Source organism: Salmo salar, chromosome 13 (assembly GCF_965601325.2).
Source record: "Salmo salar chromosome 13, fSalSal1, whole genome shotgun sequence".
Lineage (NCBI taxonomy): Eukaryota > Metazoa > Chordata > Actinopteri > Salmoniformes > Salmonidae > Salmo > Salmo salar.
Window position 1 is genome coordinate 38,898,832 of NC_138303.1, and position 24,515 is coordinate 38,923,346.

Sequence of the window (24,515 nt, forward strand, 5' to 3'; positions counted from 1 at the left end):
TGCATTGAATATTCAGCAATAGCACTTTATTTAAAACACACAACCAACCCTAAGCCACAATACTGAATGACAAGACCAACTGGCTGCAGCAAACATTGTATAAAATAGAGTTAGGTTCAAATGTTTAATAAATCCTTTAAAATCATTTTAGCGTCAAAGACAGATGCAGATTCTTCCAAAATTGTGAATTATCTTTTACATTTCTATAACAAATTACCATTTACATATTGTCCACACAATGGAATAACAAGGCAAAGTGCTTTCAGGATCGATTGCATTGTCAAATAAAGAAATGGCTTGAGGTTTTGGAGGGATAGTGGGGTGAATGGAATGTGGGGGCAGGGCAAGGGTCTGTCTGGTCAGATACCTGACCTCTCACTGGTCCCCTATTCACATGGAATTAAAGCAGCTATACAGAGATTATGGTGGGGAGGCAAACACCTACCAACAGTTTGGTTTGGAGTGGATTAGTGTTTTTGAAGGCATACGGCTTGAGGGGAACAAAACTCACCCACGTACAGAATATAACAATGTGCATATAACCTGACTCCCCCATGACAACCTGTGAAAAATATATATTATGATAGTACCAAACCAGCTGTACGTACATACATACATACATACGTATGCAATAACTAACCCAACAAAACATTCACATTCCAGGAAGCTGTAAACTTTAACTGAGATGTAGAGCACAACATGAAAACATTTGTACATCGGTTCAAGACAAAGACAAACAGAAAATGCCAATGTACTCATTCATGTAATTCATCCCAAAAAGAAGGGGGTTTGCTATGCAAGGAGCACATCAGTCAAAATTAATGTCTAGCGTGGGTAGAAGACATTCGTTATCAGCGTCATAACACAGTCTGGCTTCACATCCCAGTGCTATTTTCTACGTTTTTCATAAATAATTTCATGTTGAACACACAATTATACATACAATCAAGCACACATGTTGAATTATAATTGTTCATGGCAAAATGCTAAGGTTCTCATAGGCTACTGTGTATTTGTTTGTTTGTCAAAACAGGTGGAGATTAACTCAAAGCTGCAATTTATAGGAGGTAGGAAAAATGCTTCTACTGAAAACCGCAAGAAATGCAAACAAGTTTATTTACATGGATAATACCATTAAATGTACCAACCTTATAGAATTTGTAGTAAGTGAGAGGCGTGTTTATATTCCTTGACTGGCCATGTTTGAATTCATTAATTTGGAAATGGAGCTACATCATTGGTCCTGGTGTCATTGCCATCACACGTCTAGAGCACATGCTGGTGATGGCCTTTTCTTCTCACAGTAGAATAGTATTAGAAGGTTTGTAAATGAGGTAATCAAGCGTTAAAATAGGGAATTGTTCCTTCCGCTGGGGGGGGGGGTGGGGGTACAGCAACCTGTAGGCCTGTCAAAGATACTACCATTCACCAGCAAAGAAGTTTAGAACTTGTTACCCAACAGCAAAGCTTGCAAAAACTATTGGAATGTTTGGCGGACAAACCAAATCTCTTTTTAAAGGTGCATTGAGAAACCATTTGATTATAACTAATCATGTGCCCTAATTCAGACTCCTCCCCCTCTCCTGGTATGTGGTCCACTCCAAGGTATTTACAACAGATAAGCCACTGAGTAAAACAGGCAACTAACCCTTAGTCGGTCTTTATCAGTTTACATTCAGTTAGGGTGCTGCAGAACAAATAAAGAAACAGCAGAAGGACCAACAAATATCACAGGATATACCCAATGAATACATCCTTTTCCCATGTATTGCTCAGGGAGCACATAAGCCATAGAGTACCTCCAACTGATCGTGTCCTAATCACTGTGCTCGAGGTGAATCACCATTATGGAGATACTCCAGAGATTGTCTGGCCAAAGACATCATCATGGGTGAAGTAGAAGTTGCTTGTACAGCAAATTACTGCAATAATGGCTAACATGGTTTTCGAATATTTCCTACCTCAGCTGATTAAAAAGGGGAATTTCAAGGGGAACAACCAATATCGTACGGGCTTCCAACATAGTACATGTCAAAGGGCCTCCAACATGTCAAAAAGATGTATACAGTAGGTATACACGTCCTACCCTAGGCACTGAGCTGATCTTACGATACTGGTACACTTTATTCGCTACCTTTTAATTTCCATTGTCATCGACATGTCTGATTTAAACAGGCCTGCCTACTTACATTAAGGGATACATGCCATTCACCCCCTCAACATTATACATAGAGTTCAGGAAATTGTCTCAACTTTTTTAAGCTGTTCTGATCTTCACTGAACAAGTTTATCACACACAGAGCAAGTAGTAAGATTGTGAAAGATACTAAACGGGGGTGTGCGAGGGTGAGATGAATTAGGGGGGAGTCTCTCTTAATGTTTCTTTCGAAAACAAGAAGGTATTTCATCATGTCTTTAAACCACTTCATTTACGTCCAAAAAAAAACCCCATATCATTTGATATGGAGGACGATGCATACGTACACACGCAAGCAAAACATTTAAAGATTGAAGGAGATTCACTCCATAAAATGCCATCCAACTGCAATTACAAAAAACCACATGGTTGATCTACCAGTCAAATCATCTTGTACACGGTCTCCCTTATGAGCAAGCAGCTTTGATACTTAAATATCAAAATCACACAGTCCTAAGAATGCAATTCCATATTCTAGATTCTAACAAGTGCCACTTCTCTGGACGCAAAGCAGCTAGGAAAGGTTCCAATCCTACTGCCCGCCGCAGAAAGTCTATTTTGTTTTTGGCCTTGAAAAACGCAGGTCATGTTCTTTTACTTGAGGAAGAAAATGATAAATAAGGTTTATTGCACTCGTCTTTTTCAACCATAAAAAATAAAAATAGAGGCAAGCTTAAAGAGGACGATCTACCTCGCCCTTATGCTAATATCAGACAACGCATGTTATATTACAGCACGGTCACACTATCAACGCTACACACTGCTACTAAGAAACCCCTACTTTCAATCAGTCTAATACAACAAACACTCCAAACAGTTACAACCAACACATTATCATTACTACTGTACCTCAATAGGATTTCCACAACTTGATCTATTCTCTACAGCTAGTGAGTTTAATTAAATACATACAACTGAAACAATCTGAATTGATATGCTCAGACTTCAGGAGAAACTACATTTACAGTACTGATACCGACCATCCAATCCCATGCTTTCCTATTCTCCATGACCACCATTCTTGGCTCTAACCGCCACAGCACTGAGAGCCATCCTTGAGGTGACATTAAAGAATAATGGGTCCATCTTTGGATTTGTGCTTTCAAAAAGTTACTTCAATATTGGTGCATTCAACATCAGAAAGGAGATTGTTCAGATCGTTCACTCCATATGACTCAAGCTCAGAGACCCATAGCATGCACACAGAATCGGCCAAGAACGTAAAACAGGAGTTGCTTATTATAGCTCACATCACATACTGTAGGTTGAGAATGTTCTTTTCAGAGAGATGCGCTCTTCTATGCTTTTACATGTCATTCATAAGGCTTCCGGGAGGTATAACTGGAAGACCATGCGGTAGATAGAGCATTCATTTAAAAAAAAACATTTAAAAAAAGGCACCAACCACCTCTGAGGTGGTTGTCACACAGGTCCAAATGATGGAAGAAACGTAATGAGACCACAAGCAGGGGGAAAGCTAGCATGAGTGAAACTCTACAAAACCTCCCACGTTCACTAACTTGAGGGGGTAAATAATTACTGCATAGCAGTCCCCCCACTATAAAATGTGTTTTCACACTACTTTTCCTCATGACCTCCATTGAATTACAGATTCTTCTGCCCTTCACATACTAGAACTCTCATAATTTGGTCCGTAGAAATCACACTGACAACAAGGTAGACGTCTGTGTTCTTCCTTTCTCTTCTCTCCAACCGGTATGGAGGTAATTCATTAACAGCGTTATTTGGTTTTGGAGGTGACAGTCAAGCTGACAAGACCGGTAATAAGTGAAATCCCAATTTTTCCACTTACAAATATGGCAAAATCCCCAAAACAATCACAAGGCAACCTTGAGCAGTGTGCCACCAACATGGATGCATGTGCTTCTACACCAAAGGATCTTTGTGTGCGACCGAAATGACACCCCATTCCCATTATAGTGCACTACTTTTGACCCGAGGCCCCCCCATAGGGCTTTGGTCAAAAGTAGTGCACTATGTAGGGCATAGGGTGCCATTCGGGACACATCCCATAATAGCAAAACCAGCAGAGATTTTAGCAGTCCCACTGGGAAACATAACTAGCAAGATGGTCGGTGTTATAACGTAGTAGGTACTGCAAGATACTTGTTCCTTTGCCTTTAAAAGGCTCTGCTGTGAATTAAAGTTTTACATTTGTATTCTATGAAAGATACTTCAAGTAAGAATAGGGGCATCCATCGAGGACGAGGTAAATCTATTCCCTGTTAACCATACATCTGCAAACATCAAAAACTGTTCTAGAATAATTACAAACCACGGGCAAAGAAATAACCATTCATTATTATTATCAGTTTATGCCAACACAAATAGTCTGTCATTTGAAATCTTCCATCCATTCTTTTCTCCAGACTACCACCAACTCTATTCTATGATTGCTTTCCACTTCCTACGATCAGTACTAAGTGGTTCAAACCATTAGTCACCAATGACATCATGACCTGTATCTGTGCCAGCAATGCTTCAAATCAGAACTTAATAATCATTCCAACAACAACAAAAAATATATATAATAAATGTTCACTCTAACCATGGCTACCACAGTAAATGAGTCCAAACAAACACATTTTCTACTGACCAAGTACAGTATGACTATCATGCTTAAAGGCAAATAAAGGTTTCTATGGCACTAAATGGATGTAGCTAGCTAGGTGTATTTTCCTTTTCAAAAACCGGCTATCAATGAATGTAAAAAAAAAATGAAAGCATCTACAGCGTAGTTAAATTTCCTGTTCAGAAGATATTGTAAGGCAATCTTAATGGTGTTAGAGATTAATGTTCAAACCCTCCAACCTCCTGTCTCCATTGTCAATACATGGTTATGACACACACATAGGGGCTTAGGTATAGCTGGAACACATTTAAGAAAGACCCATGACAGGAAGACTAATACGACGATTACTTCTTGCTGCTACTTTACCGTTTCATGAATGCCAGAGAAATGTAGTGTAATAGTTCAAAAGTCAGGAGAAAGCAAGTAGTCTTGTTCCAATTTGACCCTAGATTCACGTCAGTCAATTCATGGCTCAGATTAATATTCAGTATGTACATTGCTCGAATGCCTGCATATTTCTCAAACCCATTGCTATTATTATTATTTTTTTAAATATTGTTTTATTATCCAATGTACTTTGGCAAATAAGGCCCTAACTGTGACCTAAGATTCTCATGTGACGACTACTCCGCAAATCTTCAATTGGCATCTATGAAATGCTTTGTTGGATTGGCCTAAACACAGTCGAAGAGCAATAGATGTGCTGCACACGTCTTTCACAGTCATTAATGCTACAAATAATCCTTTCATTGCTTCCTAATATTAAACCCTAGGGAAATATATTTTACTTGTTTCTTTAAAGTTAGAATTATGATCTCAAGCTCCTTTACAATGAGTTCTCAGTCTATCAATGGAACACAGATATGGGGTAGTCCCAGATGGGATATATACTGAAGAACTGGCGCCATCAACTGGACAAGGGAATTGAAAAATAAAATCCACACACACACACACACACACACACACACACACACACACACACTCCTCTGCTCAGACGTTGCTGACACATGCCAGATATGTAAAATACCCATCAGGTAACCACATCACTATGTTATAGCAATCAGGTGCCTGACAGCACGCAGTCAATGACGTGGCACGCTACCATCGGCTGATGCATGCGGTGTCTGAACTGGGGAACGTGAACCCGACCTGCTAGCCAGACACACCTGCGGTTGGATGATTGAGGTAATCAGTGTCTCTATTGTACAACATGCATCCCTCAGTGTGGAGTTAGGCGAGGAGCCCGAGGAGGATACAAGCACGGCGAAAGCAAGCCTAGCTAAATCACTGGACTAACCACAAGGACTAATAGCGGACCCTGGGCTGGCATCAATCAAACCGCATCGTGATGACTGGATTTTGGACCATGAGATCTTTTTAGCTTTAGAGTTTTGAAGTTAAATCGCAGTCAATGAAGCAGCGTATACAATCCTTGCAATCTGTTCCTGTCTTTTGCACTTTAGCTACAACCCATATGTAAATATACATATGCATTTATTCAGACTGCACACAGATATGCTGAATGTGTTAAAGTGCTTAACTATCTCAAGTGCCTTGGATCAGGGCTAAAATGGAACTGCATTGTAGTGTGCATACAACTAAAATAATGCCAATATGATTTTCCTGTTGTTCGTCATCAATCCATGTCATTTGGTTCCTGGTTCCACACAGCCCGAGACTATTCCCCCTTTACACATGACGACATCAAAAGACTATACACTTCCCTTTGTTCCTCCTCTCCCCCAGACAACACTGACTATAGGGCACAACATGATATGCTACTCTGGTATCATATTAGGTCCTCATATTTCTCATCCAGAACTAATGCATGTCATTTAGCATTCATCAAGAGATGAGGTTGTGGCGAAGCATGAAATGAAAAATGAGTCCCAGTGAATCACTGAAATCTATTGATCCTCTGATGATATAATAGAAATGGTAGTGTAAAAAGATTTAAATTAAGTCAGGCAAAGAGCTCCAGTGGTCTGATAGAACAATCTACAATGTATGTAGACCCACAAGACAGGATACATACCAAAAAAGGAATTTCACACTTATCGGCTTTACTAAAAACACAAGTATTACTACTGGCCAGATGAGAGTAACATTAGTTTCCTCTCAGTTCCTTCCTACAGTAAGTAACCCAACGTACCTACTAGGCTTTCAAGTCTCTTTAGTTAGTCAAGAATTCTGTCCGGAGACATGAACAATCAAGTCCAACCAAGGAATCATATCCTCAACAGATGAACAAGTCTGAATAGGATCCAATGCTTCTCTGCTACCCAGTGGGTGAGACCTTAGTGTTCATCATATCCTGCATCCGTACTGCCATGGAGGCAATCAATTGCATTTTTTTTGTTCTAGGCACAGAGCGAAAAATGCCTTGGACACAGACTTCAGCCATTAGTCTAGAATAGATCATTTCCATGTTGCTAGTATCGGTACTCAAACAAATAAGGTGAACATCAAACAAGATTTCCAAGGAAACAAAAGCCCTTGAGACTATGATTGTCTTTTTGATAACGTTCAAAATGCCAGAAATTAAATATTGCTTAAATTATACAATAACAAAAAAGGGAAGAACACTGTCAGTCCAGCGTTTCAATCTCACACCAGAACTGACCATCGTACTAGACAAGATACAAGCTTTTTGATAGAGTGGTATTTCTCCAGCTCCAAAACGGCTGAAGTAACATTTCGGGAAATAATACAAATAGGATTCCTCTCCGAAGGTAATTCGAATTCAATGTACCAAAATGGTTTGGGAATGATTTAAGGAAAGAAAAATGGGAAATCAATTGAAATGGCTTGTAAGATTATCACTGAGCAGTAATCTTAGAATTCAAGATAATGTGTTTTGCTGAAGGTCAATGGGGCGAGTCCGCTCCTAAAGACTTCAAATAAATAAAGGCTTCATTGCTACTACTTTCCCTGTCTAGCCGTTCAGCAGCTGCAAAATGACTTAAGAGGTATCTCAACATCGATCTTTCTCTGTAAATATTTCTCAAATAAATATTTTGTCAGTCATAGCAGTGATATTCACCTTTGGTCATAATGTATATGCTTTAAACCAAATTCTCACTTAGTAAACACAAAATTGTGTTCTAGACAATACTTCAGCATTGAGAGCAAATGTATGCTGAAATGCCAACCTGAGCATTGTTCCCCTTTGTAAGGAGACATGCTTACATATTCATCTTTCAAACTTTAGCAGCCCTATGAAATTCTCCTCTATGAAAATGCCCCACAAAGAAAACGAGGCCAAAAGTTTAAATATTAGGTTACTACAGAAGGTACATATTATAATTTTTTTTGTTCAAGTCAGAATCTTTATATTTTAGCATTGCACTTTTGGGTAGGACTTTGTATGGTTCATTCATAAAGTCCTAGAACCCTTTGGATCATTCTCCTTTTAGGAAGGCTGTGCATTTCTCTACAAGGCCAGCACGTCAAAGGATGTTAAATACTGAATGATATGAAGAGAAAAAAAGTGACTCAACAAAAGACTAAAAAGATTAAAAAAGAAAAAAGAATGAACAGTGCTTTTAGCTGTCAGTCATTTTTCTGTGCTGACGAGTACCTATTTGCGGGACATTATTTAAAGGGGTTTGTGGGTGGTTATTAGTAACCATTTTGGGACAAAGCAGTATTCCAGTGACCTTACAGAAAGAGAGATCGGTCTCAGTGTTAAGCACTAACTTATACAGAGCTGGGATAGATAGATGCTGTGGGCTCCATTTGCATATAGGTTTGACTGCACTTCAGGAGAAGATCACTCACACACACAGACTACCCTGTGGTGGTGGTAGTGCTGTCAGACAGTAGATGTAGGATGACCTCACTCAGAAAGACATCCGTCCAGGCTGACAGCGGCATGGCGGTCTTTGACATAGCCGTTGTGATGGTGGAGGCCTCCGTTGGGCAGCGGCGTGCAGGCAGCAGTGATGCCGCAATGCTTCAGTAGGTTGAGACCGGGGGAGACGGAGGAAGAGGAGCAGGGGCAGGAGGAAGGGTCCAGAGGAGGGAAAGGTTTCATGGTGGAGAGGATCAGAGCCAGGCAGTCAGCTACGTCCTTGTTGGGGGCGCAGGCCAGGGCTGGAGTGTGTCCTTGTCGACAACAAACGCACAATCAGACCGCATACACTGGAAAGCTGTGGTCTATGGCTTATGCTCAAGGAAAATTGAAATACCTAAAACAAGTAAGTACCGTAAAACTTCAGTTAAATAATGGGTCTCAAATAGCCACCCGTTTCTTAATAGCCAGGCAACGGCACATTTCAGAAAATAAACGGCTGTTTCAAATATAAGTAGGGGCTAAATTAATTGTTTACGAGGTTTAATGTTTGATTGGTTAAATTAAATAATTCAGTAATGGACTTGAAAAAATGATAGCGATCATGCGTTTTTTTTTGTTTTTAAATCGGCAGGAAGAAACTGTTAGCCATCGGCTGCTAACATCTGAGAACCGCTAGCTAACTGACAAAAACAGTCAACTTCGGGAGTACAGACCTCTAACAAAAAAAGTGAATAAATAAAATTGGCCACACGCCCTCTAGTGGCAAAGGTATGCACTACCACAAATGCAGTCCAAGGAGAATCATTATTCTGTCAAGGAAAAGTTATTTTTCTATTTTATAAAGGCATTCTAAGACAGAATAAATGGGACAGTGTGTAAATTATAACACAGGAAATTAAGAATTTGATTAAAATCCTGGAAGGGAATGCTGTAATTAAACAATTAACTACGCAAATGGGCAAAAAGGAAAGACGCCTGGCTCAAATAGAAGCCCGTCTGTAATAAGCACCTGTCGTGTTCAGTGATCTAAGCAAATAAACACCTGGGCTATTAATGAAAGTTTTACGGTAAGTAACAAAAAATCTGAAGTCAATTAGAAATCATTTCGAGCCCAAGCCCATAACAACAAGACGACATGGCGTAGGACTTTCTGATGTTTACAATGAAGATGTTTGGGCAAAGAATAAAGTGGAATAGTGTCTCTTACCCTCCTCATCCACTGCCAGCACTGTGGCTCCTCGACTCAGCAGTGCCTGGACAACTGTGGCCAGACCGTTGCGTGCTGCTAGATGCAGCGGCATTTGCAGTGCAGCGTTGGTTGCATTGATGAGGGTAGGGTTATGGATCTCCCCCAGAATCAGCAGGGCACACATCTCATGAGCCTGTGAGACAAATAGGAAAAACATGCTTACATCAACCATCATCATCAATACATGTTCCATCATCTCAGGCCATAAGAGAGGTGCTGCATAGTCACGGATTTCTGAGCTTGGATGATATTTTAAGTGGTGCTTACTTTGCTGCAGGCCAGATGCAGGGCAGTGTTTCCATTGTCGTCCAGCAGTGTCAGGTCAGCCTTGGCTCGGTGCAAGAGGATGGCTGGAAATTACACAGGATTCATCCCAACAGATAATGCATTCACTCTCATCAAGCGTTACTTCACAGGACTTGCTGAACTCTATCCTTTTACAAAACATCAATGGAAAAGGTGCTCTGTAGACTTACCCACGGTGCCACTCTGTCCATTGTCGGCGGCGACCATGAGAGCAGAGCGTCCGGTGTGGTCCACGGCATTGATCTCAGCTCCGTGGCGTAGGACCAGCTGCAGCCCCGCCACATCCTCAGCACACGCTGCGGCATGAAGAGGGGTCCTACAGGCACAGAGAGAGAGACAGCCCATCATTGGTGAGCTCAGTATCGCATGACAATGAAACTACAGTTAAAACTGGATGAAACTGGAGTCCACATTAAGTACAGAGGTACAGCTTTAAAAAGGTATACAAATGACAGGAGACACCCAAATAAACATCTAGATAAGATAACAGCACCTTGCTCTCAATAGGCCTACCTTTCTTTAGTATCCCTGGTGTTAACCATCTGTACGCCAGCAGATTCCAACAGCATCTCTGCAGCTCCACTATGGCCATTCATTCTGCAATATCGCGAAGATGACCAAACATGACCGAATTAGTGCTAAAACATCAAACCCATCACTGATCCTTTCCCAAACACTTTTTACAGACATTGTCCTAATAATGTACAGGTAACTGCCAAAATAAAGGAAACACCAATATAATGTCTTAATAGGGCGTTGGGCCACCATGAGTTAGAAAAGCTTCAATGCAGCTTGGCATAGATTCTACATCGGTCTTCCACCAGAAATTCCATCATTTGGTGTTTTGTTGATGGTGGTGGAAAACGCTGTCTTACACTCCAGAATCTCCATTAGTGTGCAATTGGGTTGAGATCTGGTGACTGAGACGGCCATGGCATATGGTTTATGTCATTTTCATGCTCATCAATCCATTCAGTGACCACTCGTGCCCTGTAGATGGGGTCATTGTCACCCGGGTGATGCATAGCCATGGTAGACAAAATAATGAGTCATGGGTAACTGCATACGTAGAGCCTGTCTGAAAGTGGGCGTTGCGAGACAAGTGGGAGGATCAACACAAGTGGGTGTATGGAAACCTAACAGCTAATTGGGAAGATTGGTTGCCACTCAATACAGTTTTGTGCGGCTACTTTCTGCTTCCTTGTAGCACTTTAGCTAAGCCTAACCCTTTTCCTCCTAACCTGCCTAGCTAAAATGCTACAAGGAAGCAGCCACGCAAAACAATCGTGAGGGGCAACCAATCTGCCCAATTAGCTGTTAGGTTGACACACCCACTGCTGTTTATCTTCCCACTTGTTATTTTGCAACGCCCACTTTTAGATACTCCACATATGTAGTTACCCATACATGAAAATAATATGCCTGCCCAGCATTTTTATACATGTCCCTAAGCATGATGGGATGTTATTTGCTTAATCAACTCAGGAACTACACCTGTGTGGAAGCACCTGTTTCCAATATACTTTTATCCCTCATTTACTCAGGTTTTTCCATTTTATTTTGGCAGTTACCTGTATAGTCATGTTTAAAACATTGACTAGAGAATACTCACAGAGCACAGTGCAATGGGGTAAAGGAGTTTCCCTCCTGGATACTACACATTTTGTGTTCAAGTAAAACCTCCAAACAGTCTTCTTGCCCTGAGAAAGAAGACAAAGTGTGTTTCAAATTTGCATACTGCTAGCGATTTCATTTGAATAACGAACGGTCACGCAACAAAAACGGATATAGGTTCTCCCCTCACATTCGATTTATACATACATTTCATATACAGTTCCTTCAGAAAGCATTCACACCCTTTTGACTTTTCCCACATTTTGTTTTGTTACAGTCTGAATTTAAAATGTGATTGTGTGTCACTGGCCTACACACACAACCCTATAATGTCAAAGTGTAATTATGTTTTTAGAAATGTTTACAAATGAATTAAAAACGTAAAACAGAAATGTCTTGAGTCAATAAGTATTCAACCCCTTTGTTATGGCAAGCCTAAATAAGTTCAGGAGTAAACATTCGCTTAACAAGTCACATACTAAGTTGCATGGACTCACTCTGTGTGCAATAACAGTGTTTAACATGATTTTTGAGCGACTACCTCAACATACAATCATCTGTAAAGTCTCGCAGTGAATTTCAAAACAGATTCAACCACAAAGACCAGAGGTTTTTCCAATGCCTCGCAAAAAAGGGTACCTATTTGTAGACGGGTTAAAAAAAATACAAATAAAACAATTCTGACATTGAATCACCTTCGTGAAGTTAACACATTGGATAGTTTATCAATACACCCAGTCACTACAAAGATACAGGCGTTTTTCCTAACTCAGTTGCCGGAGAGGAAGGAAACCGCTCAGGGATTTCACGAGGCCAATGGTGACTTTAAAACGGTTACAGAGTTGAATGACTGTGATCAGAGAAAGCTGAGGATTGATCAACAACATTGCAGTTACTCCACAATACTAACCTAAATGCCAGAGTGAAAAGAAGGAAGTCTGTACAGAATAAAAATATTCCAAAACATGCATCCTGTTTGCAACAAGGCACTAAAGTACAAAAGCTAAAAAAGTGGCAAAGAAATTAACTTTTTGTCCTGAATACAAATCACTACGTTTGGGGCAAATCTAACACAGCACATCATTGAGTCCCACTCTTCATATTTTCAAGCATGGTGCTGGTTGCATCATGTTATGGGTATGCTTGTCATCGGCAAAGACTAGGGGGTTTTGGAGGATAAAAATAAGTGGAATAGAGCTAACAGACAAAATCCTAGAGGAAAACCTTGTTCAGTCTGCTTTCCAACAGACACTGGGAAATAAATTCACCTTTCAGCAGAACAATAACCTAAAACACAAAGCCAAATATACACTGGAGTTGCTTACCAAGAAGATATTGAATGTTACTGAGTGGCCGAACTACAGTTTTGACATGAAAATGGCTGTCCAGCAATGATCAACTACCAACTTGACAGACCTTAAATGTTTATAAAAAGAATAACACCCAAAAAGTCTACAATCCAGGTGTGCAAAGCTCTTAGAGACTTACCCAGAAAGACTCACAGCTGTAATCGGTCGCAAAGGTGATTCTAACATGAATTGACTCAGGGGTGTGAATACGTACGTATGTATATTAGATATTTCTGTATTTTATTCTCAATAAATTTGCTAAATATTCCAAAAGTATGTTTTCACTGTCATTATGGGTTATTTTGTGTATATGGGTGAGAAAAATTCCAATTGAATCCATTTTGAATTCAAACTAACACAAAATGTGGAATAAGACAAGGGGTAGGAATACTTTCTGAAGGCACTGTATACACCTATTGAACGCTGACCTTGGTAAGCAGCCCAGTGTGATGGCGTGTACTCTTCATGGTCCAATAGGGAGTCAAGAGGGTCGGAGCGCGTGGCCGCACGCAGCAGATTGGCGAGGATGTCAGTGTGGCCGCGGGAGGCAGCGTAGTGCAGTGGGGTACGACCCTGGCCGTCCCGACACAGTGCAGAGGCCTTGTGGTCCAGCATGGCTGTGACACAGTCATCACGGCCCAACGCAGCCTACGGGACAGGGACACACAGGGAGGGGCGAGGGACGGAGATGGAGTCATTTCCTCTCTGCTCTAACCTAAGAGTTACACAGCTAGATTTCCTCAAATTCTACTGTGCTTTAATAATTATTTCAAACTAATGCTGTTCCTTTAATAAACTCATGTTAGTGTTCCTCTCTATCACATAACTGAACCAGCCACGCTGTACAACATTAACTTTTTCACAGGACACAGTAAGTGTAGTGGATGTGTAACCAGCCCAGTACTGCTCAGCTCAGTAGTGTGACTCACCCCTCTGTGCAGGGCAGTGCTGCCCCTCTTGTCTTTGGTGTCAGGCCAGGCTCCCTTCTCCAACAGCAGGTGGACACAGTCTGTATGGCCACCCAGGACGGCCAGCATCAGAGGAGTCCTGAGGAAGAGGGGTACCACACAGTCATTTACATTACAATACAAGCCAACATCAACAATAAAGCCTCCTAGCAGGCAGAATGTGTGATTCTGCAAATCTTCAGTAAACAGCTTAAACGGTATTCCTGACTCTGGATCTACACTAAAAATAAACAGAATAAATTGGACGTCACAATCAAAGACAACGTCAACAAAGCTTCCTGGCAGGCAGTGAGAAATAGAGACCACTCACTGTTCCTGTGTGTCTGTAATGTTGGTAAGGTCTGCCTCCTCCCCACTGTCCACCAGCATGTGCAGACATTCAGTGTGGCCATTGGCAGCTGATATGAAATGACAAATATAATTTCATTACAAACTCCACCCTGTCTGCTAGTTTCTAAGCCATTACATACTACCTAAGATAGACAATATGGAACAATACACAGGGACACATGCTTGCAAGTAAGATAGTCAATGTATTCATTACACCTGGCACATAAACTAACTTGATTAGCATAATTTGCAAAAATGCATCCCGCAACCAATTCTAGGAAGGGCGGTGGGGGGGGGGTTGAGAGGCATGGCGTGATCCGTACCTGCGACATGTAGAGGGGTCCACATGTGTCTGTTCTCGTTGAGGAGGCAGGATGCCCCCTGGGCTAGCAGGACCTCTACACAGCGGGCGTAACCTCTCTGGGAGGCCAGGTAGAGCACAGAGCGGCCCGAGGCATCCTGCACGTCCACGTACGCAGCAGTCTCCGTCAGCACACGCAGCGCCTGCCAGTGGCCATTATCAGCCTGAAGGGGGGAGGAGATGGTATACGACAGGAAACAGTCATGCTTTTGGCTGCTCTATATGAACATGGCATCTTCTTCACACAGTCTCAAGCGATGCATCAGAGAGGGTTTTAGGAATGAAAGGCACACTTACAGCTAAATGCAATGGACTCACTGGAATACTGCTCTCGATGTCTCCCAATGCGTTAAACGACATTTCCAGGAGCTGAAGGAACATGGTCATGCTGCATTACCGTCCACACGGCAAGGTTCACGATGAAAAACTATTCACCTGTTTAGCTTCGTGCGGTATTGAACGCAAACAAAAGGACTCACCAGTTCCAGGTTCTGCTTGTTGCCGTGGGAAGCAGCATAGTGAACAGCACTGTAACCTTTAGAGTTGACCAGGGATGGGTCGGCACCGTTGTCCAACAGATGCTCCAAGCAACTACTTACAAAGACAGACAAAAACAACAGTCAAGTGGATGTCATGAAATATACAAAATATTGAGTCCTTTAAGCAGATCTTTAATTAATTATATTCTGGACTGTAGACGCTATACAAAACAATGGTTGCAGACAGTAAACTCACAAATAGGACTCCTTTGCTCCATCCTCCTCCCTCTGAAGAGTCCCGGGGAAATGTCGGTCCATTCTGGAAGTGTAGAATTAACACATTTAATGACAAATTCAACACACAGCCATGTTTCCTGAAAGCGTATTGTCATGCGTCAGTGTATTTTTGCGATGGAGTGCGAGTTCCTACCTGCAGAAGGCCTGGGAGGCAGCAGAGTAGTGCAGGGGAGTACAGCCTGTACGGTCAGGCTCGTTGACCTCAGCGCCAGCGCTCACTAGGGTCACGGTGCACTGGTACCTCCCATTAGCAGCTGCATAATGCAACGGAGTCCTGAGCGAAAGAAGGCCCACAGAACCATTATCAGTCCATTCATCAAACGTATTCACAAAGCACTTCTTACAGCAGACGTTACCACAAAGCTTTTACAGTAACCCGACAACCTTAAATCACTGACTATTCCACCGAACGTTATCGCATACCCACACCAGCATGAGTACAAACAGAAAGCAAACAATTAACTGCAAAAACTCACCTTCCCGACTTGTCCCTCTGATTCAAGTCGGTACCACTGCTTAAGAGCATGTTCAGACATTCAACGTTTCTGTCAGAAGAGAAGTGAGGAACACCACGATGAGAACGGCTGACTCGTTAGACAGCATTAACCAACACAATGGCTCAGAGTAGGTCCAGTTTTGGAGTGCGGTTCTGTGTCTTACCCTCCAGAGGCAGCAGCGTGTAGACACGTCCTTCCAAAGTTGTCTGGGATGTTGATGTCAAACCCAGCTGATAGAACGTGCTCCTTACTCATAGATGAAACAATACTGTACAGCTGCCCTGAGGGGAGAGGAGGCAACTAGAAATAACATCCAACACGTGACACTACAGTCAGAGACAGCCCCTCCAGCGTATAGAATCCAACAGATGTGTGTGTGAATGAATGATATAATATATATAAAAAGTACCAACCTGAGGAGAGTAGCTTGCGACAACAGTCTGAAAACCCATAGAGCACAGCCAGGTGCAGAGGGAACATCCCATGAATCCCTTGTCTGGCTGTATCTGCACCGTTGGTCATCAGAGTGCTGATCAGCAGCTCATGGCCGTACTTAGCAGCAACATGAAGGGGGGTATTGCCATATTTATCCACACTGTCAATCTCTCCACCTGGGGGGAAAACAAAGTAACAGGATGAGACAAATGAGTAGAGAACCAGTGGGACAAGAGTCACTTAAAGCAGCCTCACAGGTCAGTCAGAGGGGTTGTCATGGTTACCGTTTTGGATGAGGATCTGAGAGCGGGTGAAGCGTCCGTGAATAGCTGCCATGTGCAGGGGGCTCTTCCCTTCTTTACTCTGGAGACGGAAAAAAATAAATGTTTTACTTGTCTTGCAGACAAATCATTGTTTATTCCCCACATATTAAAACAAAATGTCAGGGTGAAAGTGGTGGTAGGGATGGCATTAGTCAGTCTTAGAGAAGGAGTGCAGATCTAGGATCAGTTAAGCCTTTTAGATAATAATTAATTTGATTATATGGACAGGAGTTAGGGTATCTGAGATCAGCAATCGTACTCGGAGACCATTTTTTAATACATTAGGGCCCCATACCTGCTGGTTGACGTCAGCCCCGTTGTTGACCAGCAGCTCCAGGCAGAGGGCCCCGTTGGTGGATACAGCGGCCAGGTGCAGTGGGGTGTAGCCACTCCTGTTGGGCTGGTTGACGTTAGCTCCGTGGTTCACCAGCTCGTTGGCCACAGCCTCCTGGCCCGTGTAGCAGGCCACATGCAGTGCAGTGTTCCCAAAGGCATTGGGCTCATCCAGCTAAAAGAGCACCAACACACAAGACATGAGTAGTTAGCTAAGTAACAAAAGGTCAAAAAAATAAAAAGATAAAACAATTGAATTGTAAATCAGAGATAATCCTCTGCCTCTTCTGAACATGGCCAGACCATGGTTGGTAATAAGTATTATTTGTATTGGCTATTTTGAGAGTCCGTTTACCCATTTGAACCCCACACTCACCTCTGCCCCGAGCCTCAGAAGGTACTTGACGATGTCAATGTGTCCGCTGGCAGCTGCAGCATGTAGAGGGGTGTAGCCCTGCTTGTCCTGGCAGCCTTTGTCTGCACTCCGAGACACTAGCAGCTTCACCACCTCCAGATGCCCTATAAGACACAGGGGAGAGGCCGGAGTGTGAGGAGAGGGGAGAGGCCGCGGTGTGAGGAGAGGCCGCGGTGTGAGGAGAGGGGAGAGGCCGCGGTGTGAGGAGAGGCCGCGGTGTGAGGAGAGGGGAGAGGCCGCGGTGTGAGGAGAGGGGAGAGGCCGCGGTGTGAGGAGAGGGGAGAGGCCGCGGTGTGAGGAGAGGGGAGAGGCCGCGGTGTCCTGTTTTTAATGTCACCCTCTTGTGAAGACTACAGCCACTGTTCATCAGAGCAGGGTGAACTGTAGTTTTTACTATGCTTTCTGGAAAGTAACTACTTTTCCAGGGGAACAAATAGTTACTTTGGAGTTGACTGCAACTATTTGAATACAGATCCTCAAAAATGACTACTTTCTAAAACTATTTGAATACAGATCTCAGGAAGTGACTGCTTTTCTGAAACTATTGGATTGGTTGCCTTCAACTGATGGCAGGGAAGCATGTGGAACTGCATGTTGAAGATAGAATGAATGAAGAGCACACATAATATCCTATACAATTCCAATCTGTCTGACGGTCATATCTAATCTACAAAATACATCAAGGTTATTATAGCAAACTAAAACTAATCATGAAAAAAAAATGAGTTAGTAAACTGAAATAAAATTAACCAACCTGTTTGAAAAACTAAAACTATTATCTTTGACTCCTATACCAAATAAAAATAAAATAAAGCTTCAACCCCATTTCATTGTATTTTATTGGGTTCTCAAGCTTCTGAATCTGGCAGGTCACACTGAAATGGACTTCATCATTTAAAGTTAGACTCAGCGAGATGACTGCAGATATTGGGCGCGTTTCATTGTTCAGGTTAAAGCAACCGACTGTAGACGAAAGTGGAGGAGTGAAGTTGGGGGAGGTGCATCGGCGACAGCAAAAGCCGGACACTAATGTGGTTTTCCAACAACAAGGCTCAGTACAACATGGCAGTGCTGCCATTGTTTCAGACCTGGGTTCAAATACTATTTTAAATATCTCAATTACTTTCAAATGTTCTTGTTTAAAACACACAAGGGATAGTTCACTCCGAATATAAACTAACATGGATTGTCCACCTACCAGGCTGTAGTTGATTCAAGAAGGCACTTCTGGGATATAACATTTCCTTTCTAAACATAAGCCATATTTTTGTACTCTTATCATTCTCAGTAACACTTCTTGTGCCTGTGTAATAAAACTGTGATTACTTTTGGAGCAACGTTTTATTAGCACATTTGCATTTTAAATGCATAGCAATGACAGAGTTTTTGTAACCACTGTACACAAGAGGAATAGTGACTGTTCTTTATTCCACTTATGTAATAACTATTAGGCCTTTTATAAAGCAATTTTCAAAGTCCTATGTAACAACAATGCTGCTATGGTAATAATCACAGTTACTACACATGTATAAGAACTTGATGTCAAGTGTTACTCTATCACTTTGTCTCACTCATTCTGAAAATATATTTGTTAGTAATTTTGAAGTTGCGAAAGTGGTTTACTGTATTGTTGAGGTGATTCCAAGTCCCTCACGTAATTCATTCTAGGCTATAGGCAAATAAATAATATTTGAATATATGCAAGTTGTTCTTCTGAGACCTGTATTTGAATATTAAAAGAAAAGTTGCTTTTAGTTGAAATTCTATATAAACTATATTTGACGACTTTGAGTATTTGAAAAATGTGTATTTTCAAATAAACTACAAAATACAAAAATGTTCAGCCAAGGTCTGCTGTTCATTCTACTTAAAACAGGACTTATGGAGAAACAACTGCATTTTTTCATCACCTGCCATTCATGCCAAGTTTCGAAAATTCCGATTTTTCCATTTTTTTGTTGTTGTTGCGGCAATCAGCAGTTAAAACAATAAAGCGCTCTTTGCGCCACTGTTCCGGTCAAAGGCTGATGGATGGAACTGGAGAAATGTAACCTTTCAAACTTAGAGTGCAGTGGATGCAAGGAATGACTATCCATTTTATAAAAATGATCGTTTTAACCCTGTTTTGAGGCTATACAGTGTTGTTTAAATTTACTTTGTTTACAAACGGAGTAAAACAAGTTCATATTTTGGGTTCTGATGGGGTACGACAGTTGAACTAAGCTCAAGAGGCATTTAGAAGTTACATTCTTCAAGAATCAATGGGTACATGTCATTTATTTATCAGTCCAATGGTGGATATAGCAACTGCAGATTGTCCTTTTAACAGTTTCCCAACGCAGAATCCAGCTCACCCAAGTACGCTGCCCAGTGGATAGGCTGTCTCTCTCTCTTATCATTGGCACTCAAGTTGGCCCCTTTATTGAGCAGCAACTTTACCATCTAAGGACAGAGAAAGTTAATATAAATATATTATATACACATACATGTCATTTTCATTATTCATACACCTGCTAACCTGGGTCCGTATTTGCAAAATCATCTCAGAGTAGGCATGCTGATGTATGATCAGTTGTTCTTTATTTTAACTCATAATGAATAAGATGGGAGACCTGATCCTAGATCAACACTCCTACTCTGAAATGGTTTGTGAAAATGGCGCTGTTCTAAGTATAAACAATATTTCGAGCCCTCCCCTCTCACCTCCATGTATCCGCTCTGAGCAGCATGGTGCAAAGCGGTTCTGCCAGTGCGGTCTGCCATGTTCAGATTGCTCAGTTGTGGTAGCAGGGCCTCTGCACAGCGTGTGGCTCTATTGGCAGCTGCAACATGCAGTGGTGTCTGCCAGAACTTGTCCCGTGCATTGGCCTCAGCTCCCTGCCGCAGAAGTAGTCCCACTGCCCTCTGGAGAGAGAAGGAATAAAACAGGGCTTGAGAAAACACTTCTTGACAAAACCCAAACATTGTCCATGTTTGAAACAATTTGGTACTAAGTGCTATATAAATCTTAACATGAGAGAGATGATCAACATTGCTTACTTCATTCCGGGAGGCAGCTGCCCTGTGCAATGGAGTTAACCACACATGGTCCTTAGCATTTACATTTGCACCTATGAGAGTGTACAAGACAAGGAGCATTATTAGAGGGCCATGACAAGTACAGTAGAGTCATACTAATGCACAGACACTACACAGTGTTACTACAACTGCAAGAAGACCAAAACCACATTTTCATTGCACACACATCAGAAGGTCAGGCGGGGGCGTTCTGTTTAGTGAATAGAAGTACCAGTGATTGGTCCATTTTGGTCACAATTACCTGCATTGATGAGGAAGTCCATGATATGAACATCTCCCAAACAGGCAGCAGCATGTAGTGGCGTACGGCGCTCTTGGTCCTGTGGGGAAAAGACAAATTAACCATTTGTATTGAGATGCAAAATCTATCTCCCTCTTACCCCGTCAGCCACCAATAAACACATTTCTGAAATATTGCTGAAATATTTACATTTAGGCCTTCTGTTGACTTTGTACTGTTATTGTATATACACACACTACCATTCAAAAGTTTGGGGCTGCTTAGAATTGTCCTTTTTGAAATAAAAGCAAAAGAAATTGTCCATTACAAATGGAGAAACTGCCAAGAAATGTAAGATCTCGTACAACGCGGTGTACTACCCTCTTCACAGAAAAGCGCAAACTGTCTCTAACCAGAATAGAAGGAGTGGGAGGCCCCGGTGCACAACTGAGCAAGAGGACAAGTACATTCGTGTCTCTAGTTTGAGAAACAGATGCTTCACAAGTCCTCAACTGGCAGCTTCCTTAAATAGTACCCGCAAAACACCAGTCTCAACGTCAACAGTGAAGAGGCGACTCCGAAAAAGCCCCATCTCAGACTGGCCAATAAAAAGAAAAGATTAAGTTGGGCAAAAGAACACAGACAATGGACAGAGGAACTCTGCCTAGAAGGCCAGCATCCCTGAGGCGCCTCTTCACTGTTGATGTTGAGAATGGTGTTTTGCGGGCACTATTTAATGAAGCTGCCAGTTGAGGACTTGTGAGGTGTCTGTTTTTAAACTAGACACTAATGTACTTGTCCTCTTGCTCAGTTGTGCACCGGGGCCTCCCACTCCTTCTATTCTGGTTAGAGACAGTTTGCGCTTTTCTGTGAAGGGAGAAGTACACAGCGTTGTACGAGATCTTTAGTTTCTTGGCAATTTCTCACATGGAATAGCCTTCATTTTTCAGAACAAGAATAGACTGACGAGTTTCAGAAAAAAAAGTGCTGTTTCTGGCCATTTTGAGCCTGTAATCGAACTCACAAATGCTGATGCTCCAGATACTCAACTAGTCTAAAGAAGGCCAGTTTTATTGCTTCTTTAATCAGGACAACGGTTTTCAGCTATGCTAACATAATTGCAAAAGGGTTTTATAATGATCAATTAGCCTTTTAAAATGATACACTTGGATTAGCTGTGCCATTGGAACACAGGAGTGATGGTTGCTGATAAAGGGCCTCTGTACAGTGCAATGCACACGCACCGAAACTAAAAATGTTGGTCTATAAATATAAAATAACTAGAGATTTCACACCAGTGACCTCAGTAAATGTTTTCCTGCCTATTAAGATTTAAATAACTTGAACATATTTTTTTGGTAACATTTTTCCCAATATTGTTTTCCTTTTTTAAAATCTCCCCACGTACCTTCTGGGGACTGCCTTCTTAACCAGATGGAAACACTGCTCTTGGACAAAGTTACTTTATCAACATATTTGCCTGTATTCACACTCCAGTGTAGTAGCCCATCCGGCACAGCCAGAAGAGGACTGGATACCCCTCAGAGCCTGGTTCCTCTCTAGGTTTCTTCCAAGGTTCCGTCCTTTCTAGGGAGTTTATCCCTAGCCACCGTGCTTCTACATCTGCATTGCTTGCTGTTTTAGGCTGGGTTTCTGTATTGCACTTTGTTACATCTTCCGCTGTAAAAAGGGCTTTATAAATACATTTGATTTACTGTAGGCCTATGTAGATATTCCTTTTTTTAAAGCAGATTCTAGCTACAATAGTCATTTACAAAATGAACAATGTCTACACTATTTCTGATCAACTTGATGTTATTTTAATGGACAAAAAAAATGCATTTATTTAAAAAACAATAACATTTCTAATTGACCCAACTTTTGAACGGTAGTGTATATAGTAACGAGGTTTCTGGGAAATACAAAATAAATTAACTCATCACATGAACTGGGTAAAGGACCCACACGGCACCCCTCTACTTGCAATAACTGGAGAGATGTTGAGATACAGTCCAATATCAATGGCATAAACCCGAGCCCACAAGCATACCAGTGCATTGACATCCTCTTTCTTGTTGTGCAATAGTTGTTGAATTTCATCGGCATTCCGATTGAAAACCGCTTGGACCAGTGGAGGCTGGGGAGAAGAACAGGAGAATGTCACGCTGTGCTTAGCAAGGAATGGTAGCTAGTTAAGTGAACAGTTTACATACATCAATCAGCGACACTTGGGCCGCGCCGAGGTTTAGCTAACGTTGCCATCTAGCTAGCAATCCTACGACATTTCTTTCAGACAGATACTTTCGTCAAACGTTATTGAACTATTCGACTTTCAGGAAAATGCTATCAAAACACGGGATTAGCTAACAAACCAAAAGTCTATCAGCTAGACAGCCAAATAGCCAGACTGGCTTTTCAACTAGCATGCTAGCTACTTGCTAGCTCACCTGGTCTGTAATGTTGAGTACTCCCATCTCCCAAAATCAGCCAGGACGGAGCTCCTTCATTAGGGTGGAACTGCAGTGTATATTAAACGATAGTTTTGATTTTCATTTTTCAAAGTTAACTCATGTAGCTAGCGATCTACAAGATAGCGCTTGATCTGTGTTGCTGTCCGTCTCTGCTTGATGTTTGTTTGTGGCTTCGGCTTTCTGCTGTCCTGCACATGCGCAGTTCCACGCGCGTTCTTATTTAACCTCAGTGGTCTTGCTCTCCCAGACAATGCGAGGGCCTCTGTTTTCAAGGGGAACGACAATAATATACTACTGAATACAATTCCAAATATTCTCGCCATTTTTTAAATGGCACTAGATTAACATATAAGGAATCATGGTTTACTCCCAAAAATGTTATTCGGGAGCAGGACTGCTGATATTTTAGGCTACCTCCGACACAGTTGGTGGCAGCAACGCATCCGTGGGTCACTTGTTCTGTTTAATATTAGTTTGTCCAAAAACAGCACTGGTGTAAAGTATTTAAGTAAAACATACTTTAAAGTACTACTTAAGTCGTTTCTGGGGGTATATGTACTTTACTATTTTTCATTTTTTGACAACTTTTACTTCACTACATTCCTAAAGAAAATTTACTTTTTATGCCATACATTTTCCCTGACACCCAAAAGTACTCGTTACATTTTGAATGCTTAGTAGGACAGAAATGGTCCAATTCACGCACTTATCAAGAGAACATCCCTGATCATCTCTACTACCTCTGATCTACCTCTGATCTGGCAACTCACAGATGCTTTGTTTCTGAGTGTTTGGAGTGTGCCCCTGGCTATCCGCAAATTAAAAAACAATTATTCCATCTGGTTTGCTTAATATAAGACATTTGAAATGATTTATACTTTTACTTTTGATACATAAGTATATTTTAAACCAAATACTTTTATACTTTTACTCAATAGTATTTTACTGGGTGACTCACTTTTACATGAGTCATTTCATAATGAGTTCTTTACTTTTACTCAAGTATGACAATTGGGTACTTTTTCCACCACTGAAAAACAGTATGGTCAAAGATCATCTATTGACAAGATAGTCGAGTGACCGCTCTTAACAATGGAAATAAATGTCATCAAAGATGGAAGGAGGCGAGATTAGTTTGAACCATTCTAGCCAACGAGAAGGCAGATACGCATGTGAACAAGCGTATATTTTTATTTTATTTAAC

General features: G+C 41.6%; 1 protein-coding gene across 2 annotated transcripts; it reads right to left on the reverse strand.

Moving 5' to 3' along the window:
• Nucleotides 1–4: 4 nt before the first annotated feature.
• LOC106567178 (serine/threonine-protein phosphatase 6 regulatory ankyrin repeat subunit C) lies at nt 5–23,514 on the reverse strand. Of its 2 annotated transcripts, none has more exons than XM_014136186.3 (26): nt 23,288–23,514; nt 22,891–22,977; nt 20,862–20,940; nt 20,582–20,652; nt 20,246–20,446; nt 19,897–19,984; nt 17,504–17,646; nt 17,090–17,302; nt 16,756–16,834; nt 16,450–16,647; nt 16,200–16,317; nt 16,016–16,084; nt 15,673–15,813; nt 15,499–15,561; nt 15,243–15,354; nt 15,061–15,132; nt 14,726–14,927; nt 14,383–14,470; nt 14,034–14,151; nt 13,533–13,752; nt 11,754–11,841; nt 10,655–10,738; nt 10,312–10,457; nt 10,103–10,185; nt 9,794–9,968; nt 5–8,897 (listed from the first exon to the last, which is right to left on the reverse strand). In XM_014136186.3, exons 1-26 carry the CDS (start codon nt 23,312–23,314, stop codon nt 8,629–8,631), a joined length of 3,234 nt encoding a protein of 1,077 aa, XP_013991661.1. In that variant the 5' UTR covers nt 23,315–23,514; the 3' UTR covers nt 5–8,628. The 2 variants fall into 2 exon arrangements, with proteins under 2 accessions (XP_013991661.1, XP_013991660.1); XM_014136185.3 differs by having other exon boundaries at nt 15,243–15,357.
• Between the last annotated feature and the right edge of the window lie 1,001 nt (nt 23,515–24,515).

Excerpts from the sequence above, each read along its gene's own strand:
- LOC106567178 (XM_014136185.3), bottom strand. The coding sequence starts at position 23,314 with ATGGGAGTACTCAACATTACAGACCAG. Across the intron at positions 14,471-14,725 it reads GACCCCTCTACATGTCGCAG|CTGCCAATGGCCACACTGAA; the intron begins GTACGGATCACG and ends ATTTCATATCAG. Across the intron at positions 10,739-11,753 it reads ACCCCATTGCACTGTGCTCT|AATGAATGGCCATAGTGGAG; the intron begins GTGAGTATTCTC and ends GCGATATTGCAG.